The sequence below is a fragment of the Ambystoma mexicanum genome, chromosome 8 (assembly GCF_040938575.1).
Source record: "Ambystoma mexicanum isolate Mex_15411 chromosome 8, UKY_AmexF1_1, whole genome shotgun sequence".
In the NCBI taxonomy this organism is placed as follows: domain Eukaryota; kingdom Metazoa; phylum Chordata; class Amphibia; order Caudata; family Ambystomatidae; genus Ambystoma; species Ambystoma mexicanum.
In genome coordinates, this window is record NC_090929.1 from 1,116,922,827 (window position 1) to 1,116,939,858 (window position 17,032).

The 17,032-nt window shown below is 46.1% G+C and overlaps 1 protein-coding gene across 3 annotated transcripts in view; it reads left to right on the top strand.

The window, feature by feature from the left end:
* CXCL12 (C-X-C motif chemokine ligand 12) overlaps positions 1-17,032 on the top strand; it is a 129,779-nt gene that overhangs the window by 28,806 nt on the left and 83,941 nt on the right. For all 3 annotated transcript variants that reach the window (XM_069611151.1, XM_069611152.1, XM_069611153.1), the window contains exon 2: positions 1,574-1,691. In XM_069611151.1, coding sequence (XP_069467252.1) covers positions 1,574-1,691 — 118 coding nt within the window. The remainder of the gene's footprint in view (positions 1-1,573; positions 1,692-17,032) is intronic.

Below are 17,032 nucleotides of genomic sequence, written 5' to 3' on the forward strand. Positions count from 1 at the left end.
GTGCCACATGAGGACAGTTGTGATTTTGTAAAGGGGAGATATCGACTTTAACTGGTGTGATTTAGAACATGCAGACAACAAGAAGACATCTTGGTGCGGTTGATCAGGGTCTGCACATATTGAAAGTGGATGCCTATGGTTTTTATAACCCGGTAATATACGGTCATGGTGATCAGAATACATTGCGCTGTATGAGTGTCGGGCGAGGCAAGCGACTTGAGCAGCATGTTTTGTGCTCTGGGCATTAAGGAGCTGCCACTCACTGCACTCCCAGTCAGTGGGAGGCACAGGCCGGATTGGCTGTGTTCCTTTCCTTCCCGCTCTGGAAATGGCCCTGGCATTCGTCGCAAACATCTAGTAGGTCTGGTGGAGCACCCTGAGCAGGTGTGACAAATCCTCATGAGAATTCCATGGTGAAACGTGGAAGGAATTCTCCTGTCAGTAAGGTGTTGTTTGGGGGTGCCAGGCATTCTGGCCAGGTGCAATGCGAATGTATTGGCTAGTTACACATCATAATGAAACATGTATCCCAGCATTGTGATGGGGACCTTCTTAATGTCATTCACATCATACTCACAGAGTTCAGGACTGTGTGCTGCACGGTGTGTGTGTAGTACTAATATATGCAGACTGTGCTTCATATTTTCACACGGTACACACTGTGCCAAGCTTTTTCGCCAGGTCCAATTAATGTCCGGGGCTGTGAATCTGTTGTCTAGGTGGACTCTATGGTTGACAGAGTAACGTGTGGTAGAGGGGCCTGTTGTGATCAGGGCGCAGGCCCCCACGTGCCTCTGAATCCCAGGTTATTTCCGAGGTCTCTCTGGGATGCTGGGAAGTTTCATTTCTGCTTGCTGACAAATTTAATGACTTGATATGACTCGACCTATTTCTTAAGCATCATGTACAGTTCAGGGGCGACTTTACATACTTTTCTGCACTCTTAAAAGATGTGTTTTTTTTTAATTTTTATTCCGACCCTTTGAATTGTGTTTGAGCAATTTAAACTGTGCTGGGTCTTTAAACTAGGGGTTGGGCTCTTTACATTTTTCAGGTCCTTTTAAACTCTGTTAGGTCTCTTAAAACTGCATCACAAACTTTTAAAGTGGTCCCGGGTCTTTAAGCAGTGTCTAAACACTCTACACTGTTTAGGCCTCTTTAAGCAAGTTTAAGGTTCTTCAAACTGTGCCAACACTCCGTCAAATGTTTCAGGATTGTTTACATTGTTGTGAGGCCATTTAAGGTGCAATGTGTGACATCTTTAAACTTTCTGGTCTCGCAATCCATGTCTGAACTATTGACGTTGCGTCCCTGCTCTTTAAATTGTGTATGCCCTCTTTACAGTGTGCCATGGTCCTTTAAACAGTGCCTGCCTCTTCAAACTGTGTTAGAGTTGTTAACTGTGTCTCAGCTTCTCATGCTTTGTCTCGGCTCTCTAAGTAGTGAATGCCCTCGTAAGACTGCGCCTACCCTGTTTAAACATTATCTGGGCTCCCCAGACTGTTTTGGGCTCATAATACTTTATGCCACAGATCTAAGTAGAAAGGGCTGACCTCTCCTTTTCTCCCTCCAGAGAAGCCAGTCAGTCTGAGTTACCGATGTCCCTGCCGGTCCTTTGAGAGCCATGTGCCACGGAACAACATCAAGCACCTGAAGATCCTGTCCACGGCTAACTGCTCCCTCCAAATCGTGTAAGTCTGGGTGTTAAAGCCCCATAGCACAGTCTGTGATCTCTTATTCATGATATGATATGATAGGTTATTTATAACGCGCTTAAAATACCCAGAGGTTTCTAAGCGTGGACCCGGGGATCGAACCTGTGTTGCTCCTTGTCGTCTTGCTTCCAAGGCGAACACACGTTGCCCCTAAGCTATCCTCCCGAGACCCATGGAGTCAGGGTGTGGACGCGATGCCCGTTATATGAGAATATGTTATAGTGAGTTTGCCTATGACAATCACCTAGTCTATCTCACAGAGGCATGTGGATTTTGAAGTGTTAAATGTATCTAATTGGGGTTCTGCATGCTGTTGCACAGTGTGGCTCAAACCTTTAATTTCAGTGATGTGTTCGTGGAAGAGGGGTGTGTTATGTCATCTCCAGTGGTACAGTATTCACGGGACGCGATGCCCCAATGGTGAGCTATTCCATCAGAGGAACACACCGTCAGCACCCGTGACATGCTATTTATGGACTATGCCGAAATATGAATTCCAGGGATGTGATGTTTGTGACATGGGTGATGCCTTTATCTCCAGTGGAGGAGTATTCATGGGACTGGCATTAATAGCAGCTCCAGTGGAATGGTATTCATGGTCTAGGCCACTATTGCATTAGCTCTAGTGGTTAGCTATTCTTGGAGTGTGCCGTAGCTCCGGTGGTGAGGTAGTCCTAGATTGAGACATGCCTTCCACTGAATTAGTGCACTGTTTAGGAGTTGAGTCGTACCTTCTGCCCACTGGTATGGTATGCACGAAGCATGCTAGACGCGCTAGCTGCTACACCTGTGTACAGGCGAGTTACGAATGCCATTTCATATCATATCATAGACCTTCAGCCACGGTGGGTAGGAATCGTAAAGTTGGGTCACAACTACATTTACAGTGGCATGACGTTTATACTTTGGGCCATACATCCACCCCTCCTCCCCCAGGATGTAGTGTTTATAAAATGGACCATATCTTCAACTCCAGAAGTGTGGACATTTTAAGAGGAGAGCAACGTTCAGATTCATTGGGGTTGCATCCATAATGTGGGCCATGCATCCAGGGCCAGTGGTGTGGTAGTTACAAGATGCGTCATACCTGCAATTGCTACTGTGTGGTATTTACAAACTGGCGCATTCCTTTGGCTCCAGTAGTGTGGTACATACAAGGTAGGCCAGGCCTTTATCTGCTGTGTTATGGTATTTATAAGTTGGTTCATACCTTCAGCTCTAGTGGTGTGGTGTATGTACACAATGGGTTTGGAGATATAATATGGGCAATATATTCATCGCTAGTGGTGTGTTATATGTAAGGCTTCCAGTTTTCCGTGTTTACTGATTTTTACATATAAGTACAGACGGAAATCAATCTTCTTGTCTGTATTTATTTATAAAAATGGAGAAAAAAAAATGGAAAAACGGATCTTTCTGTATGGTTCTCTATGATGTCACTCATGCATTGCAGGCCAATCACATTGCAGATTGGCAGCATGGACACTGTAAAAGTTGCATTAATATAGCATTAAAGTTCTTCAAATTGCTGACAGCATATATTATAAGGCAGCAGCAGTCACAGGAGCAACCGTTTGTTGTTATGGAAACAAATTGAGCTAGCATTTCTTTCCTGTATAGCTGCAGGTGTGCTTTAATGAATGCATTTTTTATTAGAATAAATGCAGAAAAATACTGGTTGCAAATTAAAATTTTATATGACAAAAGGTAAATGTGGATAAATTCAGAAAAAAAGGCCCAAAAATAAATATGGATAAAGAGGGAAATGGTAGAAAAATAAATACTGTCAAACCGGAAGCCTTAGTTATATGTAAGATGGGCCATGCCTTCAACTCCAGTGTGTGATAAATGTTAGATGGGTCATGCGTTCAGCTCCAGTGGAGTGGTATGTTAGATGGGCCATACCTTCAGCTCCAGGGGTGTGGTATATGTAAGACGGGCCTTACCTTCAGCTCCAGTGCTGCGATAAATATTAGAGGACCCATACCAACAGCTCCAGTGGTGTGGAATATGTAAGATGGGACATAACTTCAGCTCCAGTGTGTGATAAATGCTAGATGGCCCCATACCTTCAGCTCCAGTGTGTGATAAATGTAATATGGGATATACCTTTAGCTCCAGTGGTGTGATACATAATAGATGACCCATACATTCAGCTCCATACCTTCTGCTCCAGGGGTGTGGTATATGTAAGACATACCATACCTGTAGCTCCCTTGTGTGATAGATGTTAGATGACCCATACCATCAGCTCCAGTGGTGTGGAATATGTAAGATGGGCCATGCCTTAAACTCCAGTGTGTGATAAATGTTAGATGGGCCATACCTTCAGCTCCAGTGTGTGATACCTGGTAAATGGGTTATACCTTCAGCTCCAGTGGAGTGGTCTGTAAGATGGCCCATACCTTCAGCTGCATGGGTGTGGTATATGTAAAATGGGCCTTAACTTCAGCTCCAGTGGTGCAATCAATATTAGAGGACCCATACCAACAGCTCCAGTGGTGTGGGATATGTAAGATGGGGCATAACCTCAGCTCCAGTGTTTGATAAATGTTAGATGGGCCATACCTTTAGCCCCCGGGGTGTGGTATATGTAAGATGGGGATACCTTCTTCTAGTGTGGTATTGTTTACATAAACTGACCCATACAGTCACCTCCAGTGGTGTGGTGCTCATGCAGAATACCATAACTTTGGTTAAAGCGGTAGTGTGCTGCATATTGCTGCCTTTACCTCCAGCTCTAGTTGCCGCCAACTCATAAGCTGTTCCTGTTTCTGCTATGGATCTCACCTTGCCTCTGCAAAGCACACACACGGGGATATCTCCCTCAAGGGAAAGTTTGTATGTGTCATACTTCTGGACTCATGTGTTCGAAAAGCATGTCTCTAGCACCCCTATCCAAAGATTTACAAACCGGGGTCAGAGCCTTGAACCCACTTCGTCAGTCCTCCTGCAGCCTGGCCAGTCCACAGTTAATAGTATTGGAACCGGTGCTATATATGTGTCACGCTTTATTCCCAGTAGCACAGGGCAGGCGTGTTTCCCTGAAAGGCGGCAGCTTGACTCCCGAGAAGCTGCCATTGGTCCCAAGACACAGATGAAGGTTCTCCGCTCCCATGTCCTGGATGGATTGCCTTTTACTTGCTGTGATTAATGAGCCTTGCTGAGCTTGGCCACTTCTGACCCTTTCTGGAATATTCCCGGGAATCTCCCCGCCCTCCTCCCCTACTCCTCCTGGTGTCTTACCAGAGCCGTGCTTCTCCATCAGGCCGGATACAGATCATTCTATGGGTCAGTCACAGCAGAACCGGGAATGAGAAACTAGACGAGTCATTTCCCGAAATGGGGGCCCTTCCCGGGAAAATTGGCCCATTCTGAAGGGGATCCACTGGTTTCTCTTCTAATAATGCATGTTTGCCTTGGCATCTCCCGCTCGGCTGCGATCTCCAGTGACCTGCTGGAATCTCCCAGGCAGTACTGCGGGGGCTTAAAGGGACTCTTTAGCACTCAGCCGTGCGTTCGCCCAGTTATAATTATTCTGATTGTGATGATAACAAAGACGTCCTTTCAGAATCAGCCACAAGCAATGGGCAAACATCCAAGCTCCATCTGCTCCCCAGAAAGAAAGGCTCTCTGGATCTTATGAGGCTTCTTATTTTCTGTACACAATGTCTATTTTCTTTTACAGGAATTTCGTGGTTCAGAACTCCAGGCTCCCTTACTCTGTGGCCACAACCTTAGCCTCTGTGTGCTTTGTCCTTTGATGAGCAGTTAACGCTGCACTCCCCTTCGTTGAGCCCTGCCATGGCAGGTAGGCCTGGGAGGAGTGAACTTCTGGCATTGAACTTCCAGCAGCATCAATGCCCAGAGCGCCCAACAGAATAAGCAAAGTCACCACTTTAACATCCAGAGTCTCTTTGGGGCACCATTGGCTGTGTTACTGGGAATGAGGTGTCAGTGAAGGGTGGAGTTGCCTTCAGAGTTCAGAAGGGAGATAGGCACTAGGAACCGGTGGTGACCGCGCCTTTACTCAATATATTAAGTTTGCGTTGCACTTGCTGCCTATAGGTAGAAACTGCTGGGCCCGTGCTGTCGGAGCCCTAGGTGTAGGCAAGGGTAATTGTGTTGGTTTTCTACTCATGTAGCGCTAGTGCACTGGGTCAGAGAAATTCCTTCCATTCACTTTGATTGTGCATAGTAATTATGGTCCACACAGATTTTCTTTTTTGTTTAGTTTGTGATTTATTGAAAATATATCAGTTGGAGAGAGTGCCGACACGTGTTTTGACCAACAAACAGGTCTTTATCAAGGCTGTCATAGTTAATCGTTACATTGATTGTCATATATTTGGAGTACACACCATTTTTGTGACATGTGCAATGTGATCAGATTAGTGCGTTAGTTGAAATGACAACATAATGTATTGTCATAGGTGTCATTGCAGATACATACAGATAGAACAGCGAGTAGAGCACTCGCTTTGACATCCGTGCAGAGCCTGCTGACGGAGGTTCGAATCCCGGCAGGGCCAAACTCAGCCTTTCATCCTTCCGAGGTCGATAAATGAGCACCACACACCGTGGCAAATAAGCAGCTCTCAGACACCTGAGGGTTCGTAGCGCTATATAAATGAACGAACAAACAAACAGTGGGATCGACCAATTGGAAATGATGCGGGTTTGGTTATCCATATGTTACAGTTTGACCCAACGTTTGTAAGTTCAAACATTTTGGATTAGTTCGGGGTTATGATGCACATTCATCAAAATTGTATATGTTTACAGATATACATAGGTTCACATATTGTCAAAGTTGTGCATAAAAGAGCAATGCACAAGGGAAGAGAGAGGTAGAAAGTAGACAAGTGATGGGTTAGTTAGTTTAGTTGATAGCAAATTAGCTGTAATAACAAGGACATGGTTGATTGTTGAGGTGGTTTAGTCATCTCACCTGAGTTGGGGGTATCTCGGTGTGAAGATTGGTTGCAGGCGTGTAGCCTTGAGCTGTGGGTTGCGGGGTTGGGTAGCCTTGGCGTGGATAGTCCTGGATAGGTCCTTTGCGTGGAGAAGTCCTTATTCGTTGCGGGCATCTGTGTTAGGGCAGAGTGGAAAAGAGGGGGGACCGAAAACAGGTGCCTTCAGAGTGTCTTGATTCTCGTTCCTCACTCATATATACGCTCAATACAACGTGCGGATGGATTTAATCTCTTTGTCATTCTAGTTGTGGAAGCTAGTGGGCTGATTACATTACAATTTATGTGACATTACAATCGGACGATTATAATGCAACTCTTTAAGTGTCATTTCGGTGATCATTTACTGACAGGGAGCCAGTGAAGGATTATGGGAGATAGAATCAGCCGCTTGAGCCCACTCTGCACCCTGGGGAAAGTGTCAGGCAGGTGCACTTCACAAAAATGAAAGACTCCCTTTCTACACACTGCAACATTTTCCTAAGCATTTGCTTGAAGGGGAAAAAAACATAATTTAGGCATTATAAAAGATAAGCACTCTGAGCAGGCATGCCAGCCAATCAGTTTGCTCCAAATCGGTGCTGAATTTCACGATCCGGTTTTGGACTAAGGTTTGGCCTGGGACGCACCCACACAACTGCCAGCTGCAAACGGCCTGTCCCACTTCAGCCCCCTAGTCCACTCCTTTCTTCGTTACCTTCACGCGCCTCTCCACAGCTCCCGGTGCTGGCTCCCCCATCTTCTGCCATGGAAATGGAAGAGGGGCCCGAGCAGAGCCCCGTTTTCCAGCTCCATGGCAACACCGAGCACCTACCTCCTCACTCCATGGGCTGTGCGTGCTCGATATGGGAGTGCTTTTTGTTATTTTTTAATTTCTGTGAACCCTGGAGGATTTCCCTTGGGATGCTACTGCTGATACAAATAATGACCAACTTCGGGGGCTGCGCTGGCTTGGTATGGCCTGAGCCCCTTGATAAAAGCCCTCACTACACAGAGAAGCCATTGGTAGCCTATGGTAGCCTATCCAGGCCATTACTACCCTGTTCAGCCACCAGAACAGTGGGTAAGGCTATAATTCCCCCCTCTGCCCCATCAAGTATATTTTAATGATGTTATGAATCATCTTGGAATTCTTTCTCTTATCATTCGCATAAAACTCTCTTTATTCGGTAAGGTGCTGTTTGCGGGGCAGTCTTCTGTATATTACTTTAGTGTTTTGTGCAGTGCCAAGAGGACAACTTCAGGACGCTGCAGGGTGCATTCAGCCACTCTAAATCTACCGCTATACAATAAGCTCTACCAGCGGGTGCATGCTATACCCAGGCGAACCCCAGCTAGATTGGTGCCCCCTTGCTGGAGGAGGGGAGGTGCTTCGCAAACGTGCATCGACTTTTGAGGTCCCTGTCAATTGTAGGGGGTGGGTGGGAGAGTGTTTGTCCCGTTCCCCCTCCCCGAATTTTGGGGCACACCATTTTGTCCCATTCATTCGGCAAGTCCCCCATTCATTTAGATGTCCTGCCCCTACTCAACATCTTCAGCAAAGTTACTCTACTGGTCCCTGCACATAACAGAGCAGCTAATGAGCCTGAGTGTTCATTAGGGTGTGTACAACACGGTGCGCAAGCAGTGTGTGAAAATCCCCCACTGCTTAATGACCTTTACAAAGGGGATAGTGGGACAGCGGTGCCAGAACCCCTTATTCACAGGACTACTCATACGTTGGGATTTCTGCTGACTTTGGCCGCCATTCCAAGTTGGGCGGTATGCGGTAGACAGTCACACACGTTGCTGCCCCCCTTCATCCTGCGTTTAATGATCAGGAAACGCTATCGAAGTTCCCTTCATTCTATGGACGTTTTTAACACGCCGGACTCCAAAAGAGGCTCTCGAAGCACCATTTCTGCATTCGAATTGTGCACAGTTCTGTGTAACTGTTGGAAAATGTTAGAGGCTCGGCTGATTCTTGCTGCGGTTTAGCGTACACATCAAACATCTTACACATGTGCTGCATTTAAAGACAATCAGCGGGTTCTGCGGATGTAACGAGGCACGACACCACTGGCCTCATGGTCTGTTTGGACGGAGCAGTGACGTTATCCATTTTTGCCTCACAGCTGCGGCCACTCAGCACCCCGGATGCTGCCATCTCTTGCGTCACGTCTTCATTTCACGTTTCTATAGATGGAGGTCTTGTCACGCGCGTAGACCCTGCATCTCACCCGACCGCTTTACTGCACGACACTACAGGCAAGCAAACAATGTGATTTATAGAGACCGCCGTATAACCCGGTGTAAGGGCGTGCTCTGCAAACAGCCATATACCGAGCAGATAATGGCCTTGACACACAGGCCTGTATAAACGCTCGCACAATGTGTTTGGCAAACGTGGTAGCAAAAAAGGGGAACCATGGGGCATTCTGCACTTCCCCAACAAGTCCCTTAAAGTCTGGGTCACCGAATACAGAAGTCAATAAATAAAATAAATAAGAAAAAGGGTGACATTTCGCTCACTGGCACAAATAGACATCTTCAAGTGCACTGTACATAGTTGCCAACATGATCCATTCCAATCTGTAGGTGCTTATCCAGTGCTGTTTTTTTCTTTGCATTTTGGGACTTGCAGTCCAGGTTTTATGATGGGAAAAGCAGAACTACATGCTCCAGAATGGAAAGAAAAACAAGGACTGGATAAGCACCTACAGAATGCAATTGGTCAGGTTGGCAACTGTGAGTGCACAGGACACATATCCTCCATTGGGGGAGGGTGCCAGCCTGTGCCTTAACACTGTGGAATAGTCGGTGTAATGATGGCCCCAATTGAGAACAGCTGCCTCTGAAGAGGAAGGTCCCCACAAAACCATTTAGCACGAAAAATATAGATATTCATCCCTCCTTCCATTGCAGACCCGCCAGCGCGCCAGGAGACCACGCAAGCGGCGACAGTGCGCGGTACAAGACCCATTAACAAAAGTATTTGGCAAACACTGAAATGATCTGGCTTTACTGAGTCAAACAAGATGTATGCATTTAGGGTTTTGTGAATGGGGCTCCATACAGACGACCCAAGGTATGGTGTCCTTGATTCCCGAACTCTGCGGCTAGAAGAAGGAAATAATGTGGCAGAAATATGTACATTTTGTAACATTTACACCAAATTCATGTATTTCTAGGGAGCTACTACACTAATACACTGACAGAATTAAATTTCTTCTTTTTTTTATTTATTTCAATGTATAAAGTGCATAGCGGCCCTGTGCCAACTGCACTTGGGTACAGTTGGCACAGGTTGGTGACGGTGACTTATGTCCGTATTGTGCCTCCATCTCTAGCAAAATATGCGCCTCCGTACAAGCGATGTGCAGCGTTTGGGCTCAATGCGGACACTGGCCACCCTCCAAATTACACGTTACTCTGCTTATAATTGGTGGCCGGTGGGTAAAATACTATAGTTTGCAATTTTTTGGGCAACATTTGACAATATTTTGAGGCACATTTAAGAATGGCAAATATAACGCTTTTTTTCTTGCAAATGCAATATCTCTGTTTGCTGAATGGTCCGATTCATGCTGCCTCAGTGCTGGGCGTTAAAGAGGACAAAGGGATAGGCAAGTGGGGATGAGATGACAAGGAGGGGAGGAGGAAGTGAAATCAGTGAGGGTCAAATCAATGGAGCTTAGTGAGCATGGTGAGAAGGCGAATAGGACAGAGAGATGTCAGGCCTGGGTCACAAGAAGATAGCTCAGGGGCAATGCACTCACCTTGGAAGCAAGACAACATGTAGCAACACGGGTTCAATCCCCGGGTCCGCGCTTAGAAACCTCTGGGTATTAAGCGCATTATAAATAAGCTATCATACCATATCATGGCAGCACGTGGCATGTGTCTTGGTTGAGACATCTGGCGCATGGGCTAGCTCTGGGGAACCAAGCTATTTAATGAAGTTCAAGATAAGGTTGGGCCATTTTGACAAATGCAAAGATCAGCAAGCTATCACGCAAATGGCTCTCAGCCATCACGAGGTCCTGAGATCACAAGTCAGCTTCAGCCTTGCAAAGGGGAGACGGGTTCCGGCCATTGAACGGACACAGAGGCTTCCAAGCTCAGGCGCAGAAGAGAGACAGGGGGCACTCCTCAGACTCTTGAGCCTCACAACAATAGCTTTCTCCTCCCCTTCACCTGCGGAATCTGCAAAGCCTAAGGTTTGACACCTTCACATCCAGCGCCACTTAGCACCAGTAGAGGGTCGGGTCATCAGCCGGTGTATCAAGAAATGACATAAGGCCCTGAACCATATCCTTGGGCTCAAAGGGTTTCGAGCTGCCTCTTTCCCTTTTCCCATGCTCCCTCAATCACACAGCAACTTTCATTGAATGTTGCAGAAGAGTTCTGCAAGTTACTCTTTCTGGATGCAATAGATACTGCCCCTGCCCCCCAGACTATGATGTCTGTCTGCTCCTATATATTTGCATTCAGAAGAAGGACAACCCGGATAGAGAACAATATTGGATCTTTCGAAAGTTAACACGTTTCTTTCCATGAAGAGATTGACGATGGTTAGACCTGTTCAGACACTAGCATCTCTGTAAGAAGAGGAATTCATGGTGCCACGGAATAGCAGGATGCCTACCCCCTTTGGTCTTTACCGAGGTGATTGCTGCAGTGATTGCTCATCTAAGACAGAACACAATCCACATCTATCTATATCTGGGCAATTGATTAATCAGGGCTTCCATTCCAGAGAAAACAATTGAGTCTGTTCACGTTACCTTGAATCTGGGCTTGCGCTAAGCCTTTCTGCGGATCTAGTAAAGTTTGCACTTCTTTGTAAACACCAACTGCAATACATTGGTATCATCCGGGACACAGTCCAGGAAAGAGCCTTCACTTCCACAGAGAGGATTCTGATCGTCTTGACACTCTGCATGCACCTCCTTCCCAGCTCCCGCATGCCAGCGCAGAGTTTCCAGCTCCTGCTGGGGCTTTTGGCATCCTACATACTAGTGTTGCCTCACTCGAGGCTTTGGATGAGTATCACTCTGATGCATCTTGTGACCCAGTTGAAGCATATGATGCAATCTCAATCTGATCTCATACCGGTATCCTCTACTATAACAAATTATTACTTTGGTGTAACAAAGACTTTTGGGTGACAGTCCCATTATGACTATCAGATTAATAACACTGGACTCATCCCTCATGGGTAGGGGTACCATGTTTGACATACTTTAAGGGCACCATTTGAGCCTATAGCATCTTTAGACTTGAGTCTGGTTACTGGGAGATTTTATTGGTAGCAGTGACTCCTGCATGCTCGCTGGGTGAAATGCACACTCTGTGAGCTAATGACCCATTTTTGCTATTTCATAAGGAGAATGTTATCCTGCGAACCAATTTGCTCCCAATCTGGTTTCCACCTTCTACCTAAATTAGGAGATCTCTCTTCCAGTTGTATGCCACAATCCATCTCTGCACAATCTGGATGTGGTGAGGGTGCTCACATTTATTCTGGAGCGCACACAAGCTTTCAAGAACTCAGAACATCTTTTCGTCACCTTCAGTGGTTCCTCAAGGTGACTAAAGCCTCCACTTCACGGTGCGTGGTGGCTTGCATATTGAAATCCTAGAAGGTGAGGACATTGGTGCCTCTTAGAGGCATTTGTGCTCATTTAGTCAGGGCCACGAGTGGCTTTCCTATAGAGAGATTTGAAAGGCAGTAACATGGGCAACCCCACATGCTTTTTGCAAGCATCTCGAAGTAGGCTACATCTCCAGAGCAGCCGAGTTCCATGGGGCGGTCCTTCACAACTTATTTGGCCAATAACCTTTCCCATCTGCCCACAGCGCACATGGTGCTTTGTAATGTCCCTCAAGTATGGAGGAAAGGGGACAGGACGTAGGTGTATGAAAATGTTACCATAGTGACTAAGGGGTTCCTACTCAATCGACCCCGTTCCTCCACACGCCTTCCAGCATTCCCTGCCAATAAGAGTAAGGATGTTCCGCTAAGATAAAATCACTGGAGCTTTAGTGGAGAACATGTGCAGAGTAGGTACTGCTTGAGGGGGTGGCCTGTGGTCTTCTTTTTAATTCAAATGCTGCGCATCAGGTTCCAGGCCCATACTCTATAATCGGGCAACATCTCTTAAGTGTAGAGGGAAGAGAACTATGGACTAGGAATGCCTTAGTCGCTATGGTAAAGTTGTTTGTGTGAAAACCCATTATGCATGCCTTCTGCACTCATTACCATGCTTCTAATGTGCTGTCACCAGCCCAGACAAAATGTGCAGGTACTGACTCAGAATCCAGGTGAATTCATGAGAGCTGTTTTGTTCCTCTCAGTAGCACACCTGCTCTCTTTAGAGTAAAACATGTACATAAAAAATGGAGGTGGTGCTGGTGGGTTGATGGATTTCTCACACCTGCACAATGTGATTTACAAACTTGGCATCATAAAACATCACACTATGTGACTTACAGACAAAGCAGTATCAAGCAGCAAACTGTGATGCACAAATAAGGCACATTAATAAAATTAGTTACAAGCAAGTTAATATAATGAACAAACTCTGGGAGTTCCAAACATGGCAGTATAGAACTGTATAGAATATGATATACTAATTTGCCAAAACAAAACAGCACACGATTATTGACTCATGTGGCCGCATGAAGTGCACACAAAAGGGCCTCATTACGAGTTGGGCGGTGCGGGTGAAATTCAGCGGCATTACTGTATACTGCTGCATTACCGCACTGCCCAACTATGAGTTAGTCGGAGAGTTGGAGGAATCACCTCCAGCTATGAGCTGGAGGTAAATCTGCCAACATTCTGCCTCATTTTGGCAGAATTACCGCCACAGTAGTTCCATCAAAATGCCCCATAGAGTCCTATGTACTCAAAGTAAATGGGGACCAACTCTGTCACTGCCACCTGTAATCTGGTGGTAATATTGCTGGACCAAGTGGTGGTAAAAGTAATTCTGTTTGGTGGTATCTGGGCAGATTTACCACCTAGATACTACCACATTTATAATGAGGCGCATGTGGCGTACAAACAAGTTACTACAGAGTGTAACAGCCAGTGGTTCAAACAGGATAAAAGGAAAGCATCCACTTAGGTGGAGTGCGAACCCTAAGGGGGGACTGGAGACGGGGATTGTGGCTTATGATATCCCTGCAATGTCAGTGATGGCCGCTGCCAGTGCCAGAAGTAGTGGGAGGATCACGAGGCTGGCTTCCAAGAGGTGTTTGTTTCAGTGGGACACCATTGGAGTTTAAGTTGGGATTGGTGTTGGAGATCATACCTTTCTGTCACCAGGGAGCCCCACTACCAAGCACCTCTGGATCCTGCCACTCATCACAACTCCTGAACCCCTCCATTTTGGAATTCGCTGGGCAGTGGATGAAGTGTAAAACAAAAAAAAAAAGTTGTGGAACAATGTTCCCTCTCTCTCCCACCCATTTTCTGTTCCATCCACTCCCCCATACTCACCCCCTCGCCCCCTTTCAAATCCTAAGGTTCCTTCCTTACTCCACCCCACAAAGTTGTGTTTTACAACAGTTATATCAAGACTGAAGAAAACACAGTGAAATAATATACATTTAAAGGACCACCATCAGCGTGTCATTGTCTGCCTCAACATGTAGCTTTATACAGCCTCCCCTTCCCACCATTCGCGCCTCTTAAGAGATATGCCCATGTCAATAGCCACACACACCCCTCCTATTACCTGCAAACACAGTTGCACCTACAGCAATTCGTAGATTGCTTCCGAGCTGCTGGCCATGTTAACTGCGTGGGATGGGCTTTCCGTCCCAAGTAGTCTGTTGAAATAGACACGCCAAAGCAGCACCTGCGAGATAGCCCAATTAGATGTGACACTGGATTGTTACCAGCAGGGCCCAGCTTCGAAACCCTAGCAGGGGAGAAGTAAAACAAAATTAAAGCCAAGGTGGCCTTCTCTACCATTCTCAGACAGTTCTCCAGGTCACATAAAGCAAGGGAACATTGATAGATTTCTCTGAAAAGTAAGGGAACATCGTACCCTTTGATTCCCACCCATTTTAATCTCTCCCGCTGGGTACTGCCATGAACCCTCAGGTCCATCTCAGCAGCCCTTCCCTTCTCTCCTCAGGAACGGCTTGAGGAGTCAATAAATGCATGAAGCAAATCTCTATGTTCAGGCCCACCCAAGAACACATGACTCTCCATTGCTTCTCCTTCATGTGGAGTGCCTGTGGCAGAGGGGTACAACAGCAGCAATTGCCACCTTCCACTATCCACAGTACAGTCATGACAGATTGCACATGGTTTTGGCATGTGCATGTAAACGGGGCACAGTCAGCCAAATTGACCGATGCAGAGGGCATCTCAGTGTGCATATATTACTGCTTGCACTAATGCCACACCTCTGAGTTGTGTGCTATTGCATGCATTGCCGCTGCATGCCACATTGTCACTGTATCTGTGGTAATAGATGTGTCCACTCTGGTGTAATTGTAATTGGTTATTTATAATGCGCTTAATACCCAGAGGTTTCTAAGTGAGGAACCAGGCATGGAACCTGTGTTGCTCTGCATTGTCTTGCTTCCAAGGTGAGTGCGTGGCCCCTGAGCCGTGTCTCGGAGACATGGAGGATTTGGATGGGTGTTGATGCCATAGAGTTAGCATAGATCGAACCAGCGCTCTTAGTACTGGGACCTCAAACAACCCATCCCATCTTTTTTTTAAATTAAATTGTCAAACTCGAAAAAAAGATTATGGGCCTGAGTCACTGAGCGTTTTCTATTGGGGTTTTGCCATTATAAAACCCTTCTGTAAATTAGGCCCTATGTTGTTAAGTCACGCGGCATCTAGCGGATGGCTCGCTCTCGATCGCAGTTATTGGCAGAAAATGAATGTTGATTTCCCTTGGAAACAGCCGCCGTGATCACTGCGAGTCTCCCTGCATGGCAGGTGGTTCCCAGATTAATCTTACTTGCAGCAACAAAAGTTCCAAAATCCTACAAGATGTTGAAGCCTTCATCTGAAACCCTGGAAATCAGACACAGCACCCTTGAGAGGTTTCCTACACAATTCCAAAATGTTTCCCATTATCTTTAAACGATGGTTTGGATATAAACCAGCCTACTGAGCCCGGCAGGGAACATATCGGGCTACAACTATAAACGAGAACTCCTAACATCAGCCATGGCCCTTGCTTACGTCCCGGGAGTACGACTCAAGGGCGGCCAAAGATTTGTGGGACAGGCCCACATTTTGGATGCTCCGATGCTGTTTATCCCATATTCGGACAAAGTTACCGACTCATATTTTCCCAATTATTCTAAATGGTGCTCTTGCACATTGTGGTGCTTTCATTGATAATGCTACTTCTCATAAACCTACAAAAAAAAAAAAAATAATCATGTTAAATATGACAATTAAAACATTCATAAAATGGCCTTGTATACGTAGCAATAAACGACCGTGCAAGATTGCACAAATACATTAATCACAATTTCAACTGTGTACTTTTTAATTATTTTAATTTTAGTTCACGCACAAATGCGCCCGAACGGCTTACGAAATAGGCATGCAAGCCCATATTTATAAAATACATCAGAGCAGCAAAAAAGCAGTTGCACAGAAATCCTACAAATTAGGAATGTACCACCACATTGCTTCAATTCCACCTTCGGCATTACAAAACGATACAATTCGCTTGCCATGTGCTTCGTGAGATTGGCGGGTTCTCTGCACGGGGATCACAAGCCGCCCTGGCTGATGGTCCATAAGAGAGGCAACCCTCTTGCAAGCACAGAAGAAAGTCATCTATATTATGGTGCATAGACTCTGCTCCAACACTTTCCTACAGAGGCATGCAGTTGATTGCAACACACTCTACCTGCCCACATCCTCCTTTGCACAGAATCCCAGCACCACCCTTCATTGACACCTGTGGTGTGCCCCCATTAAATGTGAAGCAGTGACAGCCGCAGCGCTAAGCTAAGCATTCCCAAAACATCTCTAATGGGACACAGCTTGTGTTTAGATTCCGGCATCGTTCTGTCCCTACGTGTTGTGTTTTGACTTGTTCATGCTCCGGTCCCTTTGCCATGTGTGTAGACTTTGTGCTGTTTCGGATACTTCATGTTGTGTGTAGATACCTTCTTGTTGTGTTTAAATCACCATTCGAGATGTTGGTTCCTGGTACCTGCCTTACCATTTGTTTTAGGTTTGCTGTTTCCTGTTATTCCACAATATGCCTTTCTGTACTTCCAATTTCCTGAGGTCTTTGGTGAAATGCGTCTCAGATTTAACTGGGTGAAACTGCTACAAACAGAAGAATTGTGAGCAGATGCCTG